Genomic DNA, 16977 nt, shown 5'->3' on the forward strand with positions numbered 1-16977 from the left:
GTAATTAGCCTCCAATTAAAATAAATTAATTTACAAAAAGAGAGAAAAGAAATAGGGACCTCCGAGTATATTCCTCTTACCGTGCTTTATTTCGAAGGTCAATAGATCTCCCACATCTGCAGGTTTTTTTTTAAGTGCATAAACTTGCCAGCTAACTTCAAACTTACCAAGCAATAGTAAGGAGATAAATACTAGATAAACAAATCTGTGTCTGCAGATTTAGTTCAAGTGTCTATTATTTGCAAATACCATGTCTGGCTGTGGGCCCCAGCTATTTGGACGAGGACACGCCTTCCCTGGGAGCACACCTGCCATATTTAGAAGAACCGCCAGGTAGTGGTCCGCAGTCCTCAACTCGCCTGAGGATTCTCAACTGCCTTCTTCATTCCCTTCAGTCCTCAGACCCCCAGCCTGCTATGCTAAGCGGCAAGCTGCTAGCTAAGCTTCAAAATCACTGTATTAGTCCCGAAGAGTTAATGCATTCCAAAGTACTTAATTTTCTCCTAGCGAGTCATCTGCTCATTGGTGGGAGATAGATGAGTAAGCAATCGTTCTCAATTCTACGGGATAATTCTAGCACAGGGGAGCAAATAATCCAGAGGACACATGCACTGCAAAGCTTATTTATTGTGAAACCAAGGAGGCAGACGGCATTTTATTGACTCGTAGAGGACAAATCACACTGTGACTGGGGTCATATATTTCCCCTGAACATGATAGGATTTCTTTTCTGGATTTCATGGTAAATACTTCAGGCAAAAGTCTTAAGTAGTAGATTGAAATGTTATTTGACTTGACACGTCACTTAGAGCTTCTATAAATTAGGAAAAATATTATCTCTTCAACTACAATTATAAACACCTTGAATCAAAAGGGTGCTTTCCTCTTAATTAAAATACAAATGAATAAATCAGTCAACATACATGTATTGAATATACCCTATAGAGAAGTGCTGTCCTAGGCAGAGTGGAGGATATAAATGAGTGTCAGACATGACACCTGACTTCACAGGTCTTAGACAGTGATCACTTTGTTCATATATTTAGCATTAGACATGTTTCATAAATAATTAAATTAATAGTGGTTTAAGAATTCCAATTGTGAGTTAAGAATCATATTAAGAAAAATAGCAACTTTCCAGAAATCATTATTTAATACTCTTTCAAGTCTAAGACTATTAGCCTTTTTTCAAAATTGAAGTTAAAGTATGTTGTCTTTACAGTGAATTTAATGTATGAAAAATTTCATTCAGATGAGATACTTTCTATTTAAAGTTTTGATATAATAATGCAGGGATCCCCAATCACGAATCAGTATTGGGCCCTGGCCTGTTGGGAACCAGTCCACACAGCAGGAGGTGAGTGGTGGGAGAAACCAAAAACTCCGCCTCCCCCACTGATCTATGGAAAAATTGTCTTCCATGAAACTGGTGTCTGGTGCCAAAGAGGTTGGGGACTGCTGCAGTAATGTATGAAACCAATGCCAACTTCTGAAGAATACCTCTTTTTGGATCACTGAAACATTTTACCCTGTACTGGGGTCTCGGTATCAGTGAGAGTGATGTCAGATTCTTGGTCTACACTTAAGATACCAAATACACATGCCATCTGGACATTGTCTTGAACTAAATCCTAAAACAAAATCAAGTGACGTGTTCTTGTCAAACTCAGGTCTAGGTGCCGCCGGGCTACTGGATGTGGGGCAGTCACTCCTCCAGACAGCCCTGGCCCTCCGGCAGACATCATTTTCTTTGTTTAAACTGAATTCGGCATCGTCCTTCCGGCTGCTGGACACCCACCAAGTGGAGAGAACTCTAAAAGCAGAAATGCAGAAAGAGGATAGAAGTTAAGGAAGGTAAGCCAACAGTGTAGACCTAAGGTTTATTCAGTGTGTTTGTTCCCGAGAGGCAAAGTTTAGGTTTGGAAGGCTGGACAGTTTTACTTGATCAGTTTTCCATGGTGAGCATCAATTTTAGCCTTCTATTCAAGGGATGGATCCTCCCTGTAAGCTCAGACGGTAAAGAATCTTCCTGCAATGCAGGAGACCTGGGTTTGATCCCTGGGTTGGGAAGATCCTCTGGAGAAGGGGATGGAAGTCCACTCCAGTATTCTTGCTTGGAGAATCCCATGGACAGAGGAACCTGGAGGGCCACAGTCCATGGGGTCACAAAGAGCCGGACACGACTGAGCGATTAACACTACTATTCAAGGGACAGAAAAGGAAGCAATCCCTTAATCTTTTTAAAAATTTATTTTTAATTGGAGGATAATTGCTTTACCATATTGCGTTGGTTTCTGCCATACATCAACATGAGTCGGCCATAGGTATACATATGTGCCCTCCCTCTTGAACTGCTTTCATACCTCCAACCCCAACCGTCCCCTCTAGGCTGTTACAGAGCACCGGTTTGAGTTCCCTGGGCCACACAGCAAATTCCCAGTGGCTATCTATTTTACATACGGTAATATACAAGTCTCCAAGCTACTCTCTCTATTTGTCCCACCCTCTCTTCTCCCCCTGCTGTGTCCACAAGTCTGCTCTCTATATCTGCATCTCCTTTGCTGCTCTGCAAACAGGTTCATCAGTACAAATCCTTTATTCTGATAGCAGCTTCTCAGTTTCACATATCCCAAGGCTATGAGCCTAGGGCTCACCCTTCACTTTATCTGGGTGAAGAGGATACCACAAATAAAGCTCTTTCAATACATTTCTGGCCCCCAGTTTCTGACACCTCATTTATAATTGCGGGGTGAGACTTCTATGACACGTGTTACTGATGTTCATAAGACAACATGGTGTTGATGGTGCAAACCACTCTTACAGTGGACCTAAGAGCAAAACTGTCCAAAAGGGTATTCTGTGGGTGCCAAATGTTCTGATAGGTTCTGTTACATCTTAGTTATGAACAAGGGGTGAATGGATGTGGGGGTGAGGGGAGGTCAGTTCATTGCAAATAAAGCAAAGAGACTGCTGAAGCTTAGGAGCTTGAATGAGAAAACCAACCTGTTCTGTCAACTTTGAGTGTTGGAGGAAGAGGAGGGGTGAGGAAGGAGAAGGTGGATCCAACTTAGATGATGAGTTTTTTTGTCATGAGTTTGAATGCAATGGGGCACAGAAAGAGCTTCTCAGCAAGTGGATTCTTAGGTCACTTGATAGAATGAGTTGCAGAAGTTGCATGGACTTTCTGAAATTGCATCCATCCACCATTTTGTGTGTAAGAAGAAGTGTGTACTTTTCTATATGGGGGATCCACAGATCTTGTGAGATTTTCTAAGACTCCATTCCCCTACCCCCAAAAGCACAGCAGAAGAAAACCAACCAGCCAAATAAAAACCTCACTGTGTTAGCAAAAAAATGTGCTTGCTTTTGGGAAAGAACTGAAGTGGGTCTTCTTGTGAGTGCTCAAAATGAAATGGTTCCCGTTGCCAGCATCTGGACACAGCTGACCAATCACAGATCCTGGAAAGTTTTGCAAAGTTTCCTTACGGTTTGGTTTGTATTGGGAGAGAATGAAGATTAAATTATTTTCTTTAGACTGAGGTAAAATAAGACTCTTTTTTTTTTCTTTTTTTCTTTGCTGCCGTCCACTACCTGCTGACGTGAAAGGTCCGGGCGTTGAAAAGCAGAATCCTTCCAGAGGGGCGAGGCGCCTTCCCCCCTCTAGGAGATTCAAGCTACAGAGCCTCGGGGTGGCCTCAAATGAGACCTGTCTCCTCAAAGTGAGGAGCTTCCCGGCCCATGCACCAAATGTTATAGCCACGCTTTCCGGGAAACAGACTCACTCAGAAGGACAATGCAGATAGTGGAGTGCAGTTTATCACACCGGCGGGCCCAAGGCAGAGTCTCCTCTTAGCCAAGGGCCAAATAAGACTCTTACAAAAGTAAAACTGGAGATGCTAGCATTTGATTTGGGGTACTGTGGCAAGAAGATTCCTTTGAGGGAGCTGGTTTCCAAGTCCCATGATCTTCTTGCATTTGAAGACATAGTGTCTGGAGCATGCCCTGGTGACCGCCCCCTCAGCCCCACTGCAGCTTATAAAAGCCTGGTAATTGGAAGGTCATTGCCTGTATTTTTTGATCCCCTCCTTTCACAACTAAGTAAAATAAGTCCAACAATTAAATAATTTTAACTGATCTTTCTAAAATAAGAACTGTGAAATGAAATGCCGTTTGAGACGAGGATTCTCTCAGACTTGTACTTTTTACAAACTGAGGTCACATCTCTTTGAAAAAGTTTCCTAGTAGGGTCAAAATAGACATAGGATGTATTTTAAAACAAACAAACAAAAAAAGGTATAAAAATACTAGGATTCTTAGCAGGGAAGAAAGTGCTGGAACAAACCCTGCCTAAGGATCTGGTCAAAATGACTGATCTCCAGTTTTATGTGTCACATGGTTTGACATCCTTCTAATGTGAAAAGGCATTCCTATGTCTTCTGACTGGTGGGAAAATAGTTAGATGCTGAGTCAGTCCTGGGCAATATCGCAACATTTAACTTGGAAGATCAGAAACTAGTATTTGGTGCCTGCAAATCCTGGCCCGGATCTTCATTTTGCCAACAAAACTGTACTCAGCTGAAAACCTTTGTGAAGGGTGTTTTGATTTCCCTTTCATCATTGGATTTTGAGAGCTCTTTATCACTGTTGCTTGTACTCAAAATAGAAGTGCAAAAGAAATCAAGGCAAAGTGCTGAAATGTGCATATTTGTGAGCAATATAATATTTTCAGTGTCATTTATGCACTTACAGAATTTCTGTTGAAATGTCACCCAGGAGTTTTATTTATCCCTCCATATATTAGCCCTTAATATATCAAGAGTAAACCATAGCACAAAATGTTATGTGAATAGCCCTGAGACTGCAATCCTTAATTTCTAAGCTTTAGCCTCAGTTTAAATTAAATAGCACCATTTATCCAGAGATTTCAAAGGGACTTCCAAACACCTGGAATTAAATTGGACTTCCCCGTTTCCTCGGACAGTGGTCCTCAAAGTGTGGCAGCAGCAGCACCCGGAACTTATCAGAAATACAAGTTCTCAAGCCCTTTCCCAGATCTACTCATTAGGAGCTGTAGGGCTCGGGCCCCGGATTCTGTGTTCTAACAAGCCCCCTCCATCTCAGCTAATCCTGATGCTCACACCAGTGTGAGGGCCATTGGTCTAAGAGAACAGAACTACAGAAACACAGAGGAGTTAAATGATTGAGAGAGCCAATGGTCAGAGGTGGGGAAAGGTCATGGTCTTCACATTGAGGTTCACTGTTTCTACTGTTGGGTTAATTTCCTTCTATGTCATTGCTTCCAAGTGGACTAAGGGCTATGACTCGTGGCTCATGGCTCACTTTTGGACACACAGACATGCCTTTCTAGGGAAACAGGACTGACATCAAGACCATGTTTATTTTACCCAGAGAAAAGGGTTAAAAGTGATAATTCATTGAGGAGCTCCTAACACGAAGTGGTGAAAACACTACTATTAGGTCCTATAATGGGAAACACAAAATTGACTTAGAATTAAGGGAATGTTTCTCAGTCTGCAGAGATGAACTAAGATGAGCCTAAGTGAGGAGATCAGCCAGCTCATACCCAGTAATTAAAACGAAGGAGTTAGACTTTATCTCAAATTTGAAAGTCATGCTATTCAAAATTCTGAAAAGATTTACCTGTTTTGGCAGTGGGTCCAGAAGACTACAGTCATAATAATAAAATATTAAAATAATACATATTTGAATCTCCAACAGAGCCAGCCACCTGAAAGAAAAAGAGAATAAAATTGGTGCTTGGTATTGAAAGATGCATACCTATCTTCCAGTAAAGAATATGGGCTTCCCTGATGGCTCAAATGGTAAAGAATCTGCCTGCAATGCAGAAGACCCATATTTGATCCCTTGGTTGGGAAGATTCCCTGGAGAAGGGCATGGCAACCCACTTCAGTATTCTTGTCTGGAGAATCCCATGGACAGAGGAGCCTGATGGGCTCCATGGGTTCACAAAGAGTCAGACACGACTGAGTGACTAACACTGAAGAATATCTATAACTACACATATTTCAGAGAAAATGTGCTCTTTCTTGCAATATAAACCTTCACTATTAAGAGGACAGAGAAAAGAAAAACTTAACTCTTTTCTAATACTGTCTACTCCATAAGGGAGTTGGAATAATTACAGTGTTTTAAAATGTGTATAAAATGCTTAGCCAGTGGAAGCATTTAATGAATGAGATTCCAGGTCTCTCCCCTAAGTTTTAGATTTGTCCTTTCCAATATGGTAGCTATTAGCTACATGAGGCTATTTAAATAAATTTAAATTTATCAAAATTAAAAATTTCAGCTCCTTAGTGGCATGAACCACATTTTAAGTGCTCAGTGGCCATAAGTAGTTACTGGCCACCATACTGAACAACACATATTTAGAACTTTTCTATGATCACAGAAAGTTCCATAGGACAGTCCTGTAGGAATTACTGCCTGGATGTTCTGGAGGCACTTTAAATTTCCCATAACTGCCAATTTTTTTCTCTACTATAATCCTGCACTCAGGCTCCAAGCTTTTTGATCATACATCTCTGATAAGAAAATACTGTGCATACCCTACAATATATGAAGACTCATTTATTTATAAATTATAGGCACTTCCCTGGTGGTCCAGTGGCTAATACTCTGTGCTCCCCATGTAGGCGGCCCAGGTTCAAACCCTGGTCAGGGAACTAGATCCCACATGCTGCAACTAAGACCTACCACAGCCAAACAAATATTTTTAAAAAAACTGTATATACATACCATTGCACTAGTTTACTGTTGACTTTGTATACACACATATATATATAGAAATTTAAAAACTGAGAAAAGTGTAAATGAAATTCTGCCACTTTTCCTGGCATCCCAGTGGGTTGTTTTGAGCTCTCCTTAGGGGAGGCAGACCATTTTAGAGGGAATGGCCCCTGATAAGCATGATTAGTCCAGCATCAGAAAACTATATGTCATTGTAGAAACAACTCTCCATTACCATTCCTGAACTGTTGGGAACCAAGGTTTTTGTTTTATCTTCCTAATGTGTCCCCAGTCCTTCTCCTTATCCCCTTAACTCTAGTCCCACCACTGCTCCCCAGTGTAGGTCTTCATCATTTACTGATGTCATGGGTTCCTGAATCACTGGGCTTTCAGATTGGCTTCTCTGCTTCCAGTATCACTTCTCTCTATCTGTCCTTTGCACTACTACTGAAGCAAACTTTCTAAAACAGAAATCTATTGCCATCTCCTCATTTTACACACACATGTAAACACACGTTTAGTCACTCAGTCATGTCCAACTATCTGCGAGGCCATGGACTGTAGCCTGCCAGGCTCCTCTGTCCATGGGGATTCTCCAGGCAAGAACACTAGAATGGGTAGCCATTCCCTTCTCCAGGAGATCTTCCCAACCCAGGGATCGAACCCAGGTTCTTTACCATCTGAGCCACCAGGGATGCCCCAGAATACTTGAGTGGATAGTCTATCCCTTCTCCAGGGGATCTTCCTGACCCAGGAATTGAACCGGGGTCTCCTGCATTGCAGGTAGATTCTTTACCAGCTGAGCTACCAGGGAAGCCCATTCCATTTGCCAATGCTTCTTATTGCCTTCTAAATGCCACAGGAAACACTGCCAGCCATTGAAGACCTGTCTCCTACCTATTCCTCCGCCTCCTCTCCCCCATAGCTGCTCCTTAAAACCCATGCTCCTGCGACACTGTAAACTTGAGGTCCCCTGAATGGCAATGCCATCTGTTGCAAGCCCTTCTCTTCCCTGAGGCTCAGTTTCCGCTGAAAGCATTCCCTGCCTGCTTGCTTCTGGGCTGAGGTGCCCTTCCTGCCCATTCCATGGCTCCCTGGGTGCACTTTAGCCATTGCATCTACTGCGCAGAATTGTGATTGCTTATTAGCTATCTCTCTCCTGGGACTATATTGTTGGGCCCTAGCACAGGGCATAGAGCTCTGCTAGTACCTAATGTTGACTGACAAAACGAATGATGATAGAAGGAGATGCCTCCATAAAGCAGATTCAATTTCCTTATCTTTCCATCCTTTTCTATGCTTCTGTGGCACTTTTAACATCCCTCAACTAACACCATTATCCTACAATCCCACCCTATTCAGTTAATCTTCTTCATGTCTGTCTCCCCTTATAGACTACAACCTTCACAAAAACAGAAAGCAGGTCTTATTTATCCTCAATGTGTGTTGATTGCATGAGTGGATGAATGAATATGAACGATGTTATTTGTATCAGATAATTAGATTTATTTCCCATTGGTATTCTTGAAACTTCTTGCCTATATTTCTATTTCAAATGATATCTGGAGCGCTCCAGGTATTGTTAGAACCTACCTGGATACATCAGTTCTTCACAAATATTTGTGATGTAAATTTAATTCTACCTACGAGCCTGGTGTGCCACAGTCCATGGGGTTGCAAAGAGTCAGACATGACTTAAGAGACTGAACAACAACTTAGAAATGCTAAAGATAATTCATTCCAAAGGAGTGTCAATGTCTATGAAATAGAACAATTCAATCTTTACTGATTTGGATCAAATTAAGCAGCAATTCCAAGAAAAGGCAATTTTGCTAATTTGCAGGTTCAGAATTCCTCAGAACTAAGTTTTTGTCAGGCTTCTAACAAATTAGATTGTCCATTTCTGGCCATGATGTTTGTCCTTGGGACATGAGCTTTTCAAAACAGCCCATGATGGGCACACCATATCTGCTTCCCTTAAGATATATCCATAATGTATAACTCTGAAATGAAGAAGATAGCAAACATCAATCACAAACACTGTTTGGAAACTGTAGTGGTGTTTAATTGTTGCTGATTATTAATGTATGTAACTATCAATAATAAATACTGTGCATTATGATTTTTTTTAGAAAGAGATATATCCAAATGTTTATTCTTCAGATTCTCTGCAGAATGACTGGTTATCATCTTAACTTTGTGGGCATGCTAAATACTTCATTTCTGTGAGACAAAAAGCCATTAGACAGTTATGAACAAATTTGACTTAAGTTTTTAAAAAATCATTCTGGCTGCTACTTTGAGAATAAAATATAAGGTGATGAAAGGAGACTGATTTGGAAACAATTATAATCTTCCAGGCAATGGAAAACTTGGACCTGAATGGGCGAGGATGATGGAAATAGTCATGAGTTATGGTTAGTATCTAGATATACTTTGCAGGATAGGCTGATGGTTTGCATGACACATGTGAAAGACTTAATAAAGGAGTCAAGGGTGATTCCAAGTTTTTGGCCTGAAGAAATACAAGGGTACAGCAATGGGGAAAGCTGAAGGAGGAGCAGGTTGAGGAGTTATCATTCAGAGCTCACTTTTGGACCTATTCAGTGGTGCCTTGGAGACATCCAGTAGATGTTGAGTGACAACTAGGGATGAGCTTGGTGTTTGGGGAGATTCAGTCAGGGATGGAGGTGCAAGAGATATAAATAAAGTCATCACTATTTGGACAATTATTTAAAGCCAAGAGAGAGGTTGAAGTCATGTAGGGGATAAGTTAAACAGAAAAAAATAAGAAGTCTGAGGAGACAGCTCTGGGGCAGTCCAAAATTTAGAGGTTAGAAAGGTGAGGATGACCAGCAAAGGAATCTAAGAAGAAGCCAGAGGAGTAGGATAATGAAAAGAATGATTATCTTCAAAGTCCAGTGAAGAAAGCGTTTCACGGAGGCCTGAGCTCCTTCAGATCTAATGGGAAAGAAAGGTTGACAATGAGTGCTTGCATGCATGCTCAGTTGTTTAGTCATGTCAAACTCTTTGTGACTCCATGCACTTTAGCCTGCAAGGTTCCTCTGTCCATGGAATTTTCCAGGCAAGAATACTGGAGTGGAGCTGCCACTTTCTCCCCTGGGGGATCTCCCGGACCTAGGGATCGAACCCGTGTCTCCAGCAGATCCTGCATTGGCAAGTGGAATCTTTACCACTGAGCCACCTAGGAAGCCTGTGGCGATGAGTACCCACGTGTGAAAAGAAACATTCAAGTTCCTGCTCACATAAAACAGCCAATTCTTCTCAGTCCTCAGCTCCCTTTCTAGAAGTGACTTAGATAACGATCACTGCTCTGACATTTTGCATTCAGTAGAATAAGCAGTGACTCCTCGATCTTTAGCAGCTACCCAGCAGCGCTAGAAAAAATGCTCGTTAATTCTGCATTTGTGAATTACAAAAGTTTTATAGGTTCTCCTTTATCCAAACAAATCCTATTTTCCTAGAAGTCTGTTTTTAGCCCCTTTCTAAGTTTAGCTCGCTGTGACCGAAGCCCTTCTCTGAACTCAGCCCCGCGGGGAAAGATGCCTGGTACCCCTCCTCTCCAGTCCCTGGAGGAGAGGCACTGTGTAAGGACTGCGGACTACTGACGGGGCGGGGGGCCTCTTCTTTCAGGGAAGAAGGCCCTCAGCTCCCTGCAGAAGGTGAGGTGATGAGAGATGGAGCCAGAGGAGCAGGAGGAACTGAGCAACAGGCCCGCCTAGGGACGTAATGTGTGAGGTGCCCGTGCTGGGTACTTTGACCCTGAAAGCACAGCAGATCCTGTGAATAAACTGTCCTGAGAAGTGATACTTCTATGTGAAAATGACGGCTCTTTAAACATTACCACACATAAGAGGCCCTCCACGAATACTTCCTCTATCATGCAAATATGTAAACAAGAAATAGTTCATAAGCTATTTACGAGCACAAATTGGACTATTTTAGAAACACTATGTATATTTTGATTAGAAATAGAACTAATGTTTATTAGCTCATTAAGACAGTTTTCCACTGGAACCTGTAAGCATTTCCGGAACTAATTTTAGTCTCTGTGATGTTTTTAAAAATCATAAAACTGAATTTCCTTAGGGTAAAACTATAATTTAGGTTTTTGACCAACTGATACTGTGTGCGTTACTGAGGTTTTAAATTTGTTCTTCTTTTGTTATTGAGGGGTAAGCTAGTTCGGTTATTAAATTAGTATTAGGTATTGAAATAGTATAAATATTAATATCACATTTGCTATCATTTCTAAACATTCTGATATTCTAAAGAAAAAAATGAGTTAATGAAACAGGTAATAAAGTAATATGTGCTAAAACTCTTATTTTCTCCAAATATTTGGATATTCTAGCAAAATTACTACCTCAGTTATTCACTAAATGAAGTTAATTCTTTGGAAATGGCAAAAAGCAATTTGTGTTTACAAGCCTTTACCCTGTTACTGAATTTTGTTTTGATGTCTAAAATATTAGGGACTAACATACACATACCTGTGACATTAAAGGCTTTTACTCCAAAGAAAGAGAGCTTCATAAATCCATATTTTTACAAAAGCTCTTCAGAAGCAAGTTGGGTTATGCTCATGCTAGGAATGTTTTCTTAATACTTCTAATGTCAAAACAGTGAAAGTAATGAGGCATATTATTTATAACAGATTTGTTTTTTACACTTGCAAAGAACAACATTACACATCTACAAATAAGGCTCATTAAAATATAAACATGTTGAAAATTCCTTAAATACTGAGTACTTGCGTGTCTTCCCCATTTGTAAATAAATGCTCAAGGGGAGCGACACAAACACTGAACACACACAAACCCCTACGAAACCCAGACTCGACGAGAACGTTGCTCTAATGCACGTGGAGAGATGGGAAAGGTAACAGTGTGAGATAAAGGTGGAGACAAAAGGGCTATGGAGATCTGGAGGCTGGAGTGAGCACTGTGGCCTGGAGTGATCAACTCCATACGGAGGTGATGCTTAAGCTAGTCCTGGAGAGAAGGACGGGCTTTGATAAGTAGACATGTTGAGTGGGGCATTTCAGACCCAGGAGAGAACAAGAATCAGAGGAGGGATGGGCACAGTCATCAGGGGACAACTGGTAGACTGTCTAGGGTGGGCGTTCCTAGACGTTCAGAAAGATGTATCTGTGTCAGATTCTGAAGAGTCTGGAGTTCTAGGCTGATGGGTTTGGCCAGTAGGCAGTGATGCCCAGTTTTAACAAGAAAGTAACAACTTAGAGATGATTATTTAAGGAAAATTCATCTGTATGTGGTGAGTAAGACAGACTGAAAGAAGAGACAATGGGGGAGGAGGAGAAGAAAACCGTGACATCTCCTGGGGCAAGATGACCTAGGTTAAGAGGTGGGAATGGACACAGCAGATTGAAAAGAGGGAGGGGTGAAGGGTGACTCTAGGAGCCGAGAGTCTAGAAAATCAGTGATACACAGAAGAGAAACAAGGAGTACAGAAGGAACGCTAGGGTTAGCAGTAAGTCATGATTTTCATTTTAGATGTCTTGATTTTGAGACTGAATCCCTCTCTTCCTTTTTAAAATAAAATCTCTCTTTTTGTCCTACTAGAAGTCATTGTGGGCAGTACCAGCATGGGCTGGAAAGCTGCCACTGTTGCCAGGAGCAGGGGCTCTGAAGTATATTCCAAGTAGCTACCAGCTGCAGCTTATGAAAATAGAATGATCTTGCCCTGGAATTCAGAGAAGGCAGCATACAGACATACTTTCACAGGCATCCTTCATTGAAGCAGGGCTGGTCAAGTTAAAGGGGAAGTACTTTTCCCACATCCTCATTCCCTTTAAGAAATCTTACAGGAAAATGAAAACCATTTGGTGACAGGAGGCAAAATAATCTAGACCAGGGTTTCTCACACTTCAGCATGCATCAGAATCACATGGAAGGCTTGTTCAAACCCACGTTGCTGGACCCCCCCTCCCCACCCCCGTGTTTCTGACTTAGTAGATCTGGGGAATGGGCCACCCAATTTGCACTTTTTACAAGTTTCCACGTAATGTTGCTACTAGTGGTATGCGGATCATACTTTAGAATCATTGATCAGAGGAACATGATCAAGCAGAAAGGGGAAAATATGTTAAAAGCTGTAGTTTACCCTGGGGGATGCGATGGGGAGGGAGGTAGGAGAGGGGTTCTGGATGGGGAACACGTGCGCCCGTGGTTGATTCGTGTCGATGTATGGCAAAAATCACTACAATATTGTAAAGTAATTAGCCTCCAATTAAAATAAATAAATAAAATTTTTTTTTAAAAAGCTGTAGTTTATCAGATCTTTTAGTTTTAGCACATAAAATTAAAATGGCCAAGCATACCTCAGCTACACAGGAAACATTATGCCTGGGGTACCAAACTTTTGATTGGGAATGATGGCGTGGGCAAAATCTGGAAGAGTGCGCAGACAGATGGTGATATTAAATAAGTGGAAACAAATCCAGAATAAAATGAGAAGACTCAGATTAGGGTAAACTGGAAGAGAAGGAAAAGAAGAAAACATGTGAAAAACAGAAGAGAAGGGAATGGGATATATCTAAATGGGGGAAAGGGAGAGAAAGCAAAGGACCTCAGAGCTTCTTGATTTGAGACACTGTTTTCTATTTCATTGGGGAGATAAGAATCAGATCCTAGTGGGAGTACAGTCTCTGAGGCCACTGGTCTTCAGAGCTGCAGCCAGGATTATTTTAACTGATCCTCCTAGAAGAAAAAGTCTTATATGTAGGAGCTGTGAGCTAGACATTTGATACCTCTTTCTAAACATTCTTATTCAACAAAAGGGCAAAGGAATACTACTGACTTCATTAAGATGAACTACTCACCAAAAAGAAATGATCTTGTGCTATAGCTTAAATTCCAGACCCTCCAGGAAAAAATTAAGAAGTGATGTTTGTTTTTGTTTTTTTTTAGTGATATACCCACCTTAAATGAAACTCAATCCCCTAAGAAGTCCAAGCTATTTAGAAAGCTACTAACTCATGTGGTTAGTATATGTTAATACGATATGCCATGGAGTTAAATAGATCTTGAAAGAACGCTTTTGCTCTTAAGGAAATTATAGATTACTTAGGATATTTTTGGAGCTTCCCTTGTGGCTGCAATGTGGGAGAATCTGCCTACAATGTGGGAGACCTGGGTTTGATCCCTAGGTTGGGAAGATCCCCTGGAGAAGGGAAAGGCTACCCAATCTAATATTCTGGCCTGGAGAATTCCATGGACTATATGGTCCATGGGGTCGCAAAGAGTCGGACATGACCGAGTGACTTTCACTCACAGGATGCTTTTGGTTACAAGTGACAGAATATCCACAACAGGCTGGTTTCTGTGTGGAAGGGATTGTATCACTTTATGCACCTGAAAAATCTAGAGCTGGTGCTGGCCTCAGGCAGTGATCACTCCAACAGTTCAATGACGTAACCACGGAGCCAGTTCACCTCTGCTGCTCTGCTCTATGGTACCAACTTCATCCTGCTTTTGCAGTTTGAAAATAGCTGCTGACAGTTTCTGGGGCCAAGTGCTTCTTTATTCACATCCTACAGGGAACGATTATTTCTGACCCAGAAGTCTCAATAGAAGCTTTCACTTGGTAGTTAACTGTATCACTTAAAACACAAGGCAAGACTAAAATCAATCACTGGGAGGGGAGGCAGGGCAAAGGGAAGGGATGTGAGGATCGGTTTAGGGAACAGTGCTTCATTACTACAGAGCTGGGGCTGAAATAAGCACCCCAGCCTCCCATGAATCTAGGATGCTAGAAAATCTAGGAAAATTAGGGCAATTAGCAAGCGAGAAGGAGACAGTCAATGATGGGGAGATAAAGAATGGATAGAAGGATAACTGAACCACTGTGCTGAAGCCTGAAATTAACACAACATTGTGAATCAAGCATACTCCAATATAAAGTAAAAATTAAATTAAAAAAATAACCCATGGGCAATACTGTGATATAGCACAGCTTTAATTCCAGTCCTCTTTTCCCAGGAATTTAAACTTCTTTCTGAACAAGAGAGTGACTGAACTTATTAAAGAGCAGCAGTTCAGTTTAATGAGGGGAGAAAGCCCATGGGAAAAAAAAGTGATGGGGAGATACCCAGCCCAAAGTGGCCTTTCTTTCTCTCCAACAGATACAAATCCTGTACAGGTGTTCTGTGCCCCATGGAGGGGCCAGCAATCTATTTGGTAAATAAAAGGAAAAGAGGGTCCTTGCTGGCATTTTTGGAGCGGAAATGAACAAATGAGCATGTTTTATTTTGGAAGCACTTTGGCTTAAGTATCAAAAATCACTCTGGAGTTTGCTGCTTCTGTTCTTGACAGACTTAAATCTTAGCCACACAGAAGTGTCAGAATGAAATGGTTGGGGAAGTAATGACTGCAATTTTGCCAATGGTTTCTGTGCGCCTTTGAATGAGTCACTGCTCTTCAGTAAAGCAGAAAGGAGAGAGAAGTGTGGCTGAAGTTAATAAAGGACCTGGCCGCCTTGCTCAGTCTTGCAGGTAACCACATCTGCTTTTCCCACTCTTGGCCCTTTCCCCATCTCCTTCAGGACACATGCACAGCCATAGTGAAAATGGAAACAAGCATATAAGTAAATCCAGCTCACTCAGTTCCATTTACCAACTGGAGTGGAGAGGATGCATTTGTTTATGTAACAAATTCCCCAGAATGAATTGAATTTGCAGCTTCGCATGAAATCCAGAGCCACTAGGGTTCCCTGCTCCTCAAAGGCAATTGGCTATCCCCTAAGAGGTCAAAAAGCAACAGTTAGAACCAGACATGGAACAATGAACTGGTTCCAAATGGGGAAAGGAGTATATCAGCATCAAGGCTGTAGATTGTCAACCTGCTTATTTAACGTATATGCAGAGTACATCATGAAAAACACCAGGCTGGATGAAGCATAAGCTGGAATCGAGATTGCCTGGAGAAATATCAATAACCTCAGATATGCAGCTGACACCACCCTTATGCCAGAAAGCAAAGAGCAACTAAAGAGCCTCTTGATGAAAGTGAAAGAGGAGAGTGAAAAAGTTGGCTTAAAGCTCAACATTCAGAAAACTAAAATCATGGCATCCAGTCCCATCAATTCATGGCAAATAGATGGGGAAACAATGAAAACAGTGACAGACTTTATTTTCTTGGGCTCCAAAATCACTGCAGATAGTGACTGCAGCCATGAAATTAAAAGACGCTTGCTCTTTGGAAGAAAAGTTATGACCAACCTAGATAGCTTATTAAAAAGAGAGACATTACTGTGCCAACAAAGGTCCATCTAGTCAAGGCTATGGTTTTTCCAGTAGTCATGTATGGATGTGAGAGTTGGACTATAAAGAAAGCTGAGCACCGAAGAATTGATGTTTTTGAACTGTGGTGTTGGAGAAGACTCTTGAGAGTCCCTTGGACTGCAAGGAGATCAAACCAGTCAATCCTAAAGGAAATCAGTCCTGAATATTCACTGAAAGGACTGATGCTGAAGCTGAAACTCCAATATTTTGGCCAGCTGATGTGAAGAGCCGACTCAATGAAAAAGACCCTGATGCTGGGTCTTTCTTTCACTTTCTGATGCTGGGAAAGATTAAAGGCAGGAGAAGGGGATGACAGAGAATGAGATGGTTAGAAAGTGAAAGTGAAGTCACTCAATCATGTCCGACTCTTGGCGACCCCATGAACTGTAGCCTACCAGGCTCCTCCCATCCATGGGATTTTCCAGGCAACAGTACTGGAGTGGGTTGCCATTTCTTTCTCTAGGGGATCTTCCCGACCCAGGGATTGAACCGGGGTCTCCCACATTGCAGCCAGATTCTTTACCAACTGAACTATCAGGGAAGCCCCCCCTGACCCCCAAACAAATTACATTATCATTAATATAGTAAACACATAGAAACAACTGTACTCAGAGCTTCACAAACCCCAAATATAGAGCTGCCTTGCTACCACTAACATATAGGCACATTACATTCCTACGAGCACTTAGCTTTTTTTTTCCCTCAGCATTTGACACCACTATCTTTCAGGCAGGTATGCTTTCTTCTGTGCAGTTTATTGATTATTCTCATCTAGTCCACAAAGCCTTTTTCAATGCTTCTTCCTCTGAACTCCTATGGCAGTTATGATATAGATGAATCACCCGGCATTTCTCTAGTGCCGTCTTACGCTGTTAAGTAAGCCT

The 16977-nt window shown here is 41.6% G+C and overlaps 1 protein-coding gene across 3 annotated transcripts in view; it reads right to left on the reverse strand.

The window, feature by feature from the left end:
- Window positions 1-607: 607 nt before the first annotated feature.
- Window positions 608-16977, reverse strand: part of LOC122429346 (24-hydroxycholesterol 7-alpha-hydroxylase) — an 81331-nt gene continuing 64961 nt past the window's right edge. For all 3 annotated transcript variants that reach the window (XM_043449573.1, XM_043449574.1, XM_043449576.1), the window contains 2 exons: window positions 5662-5749; window positions 608-1813 (listed from right to left, as the gene is read on the reverse strand). In XM_043449573.1, the coding sequence (XP_043305508.1) occupies window positions 1742-1813; window positions 5662-5749 (160 nt within the window). In that variant the 3' untranslated portion in view covers window positions 608-1741. The remainder of the gene's footprint in view (window positions 1814-5661; window positions 5750-16977) is intronic.

The sequence above is a fragment of the Cervus canadensis genome, chromosome 28 (genome assembly GCF_019320065.1).
Source record: "Cervus canadensis isolate Bull #8, Minnesota chromosome 28, ASM1932006v1, whole genome shotgun sequence".
Lineage (NCBI taxonomy): Eukaryota > Metazoa > Chordata > Mammalia > Artiodactyla > Cervidae > Cervus > Cervus canadensis.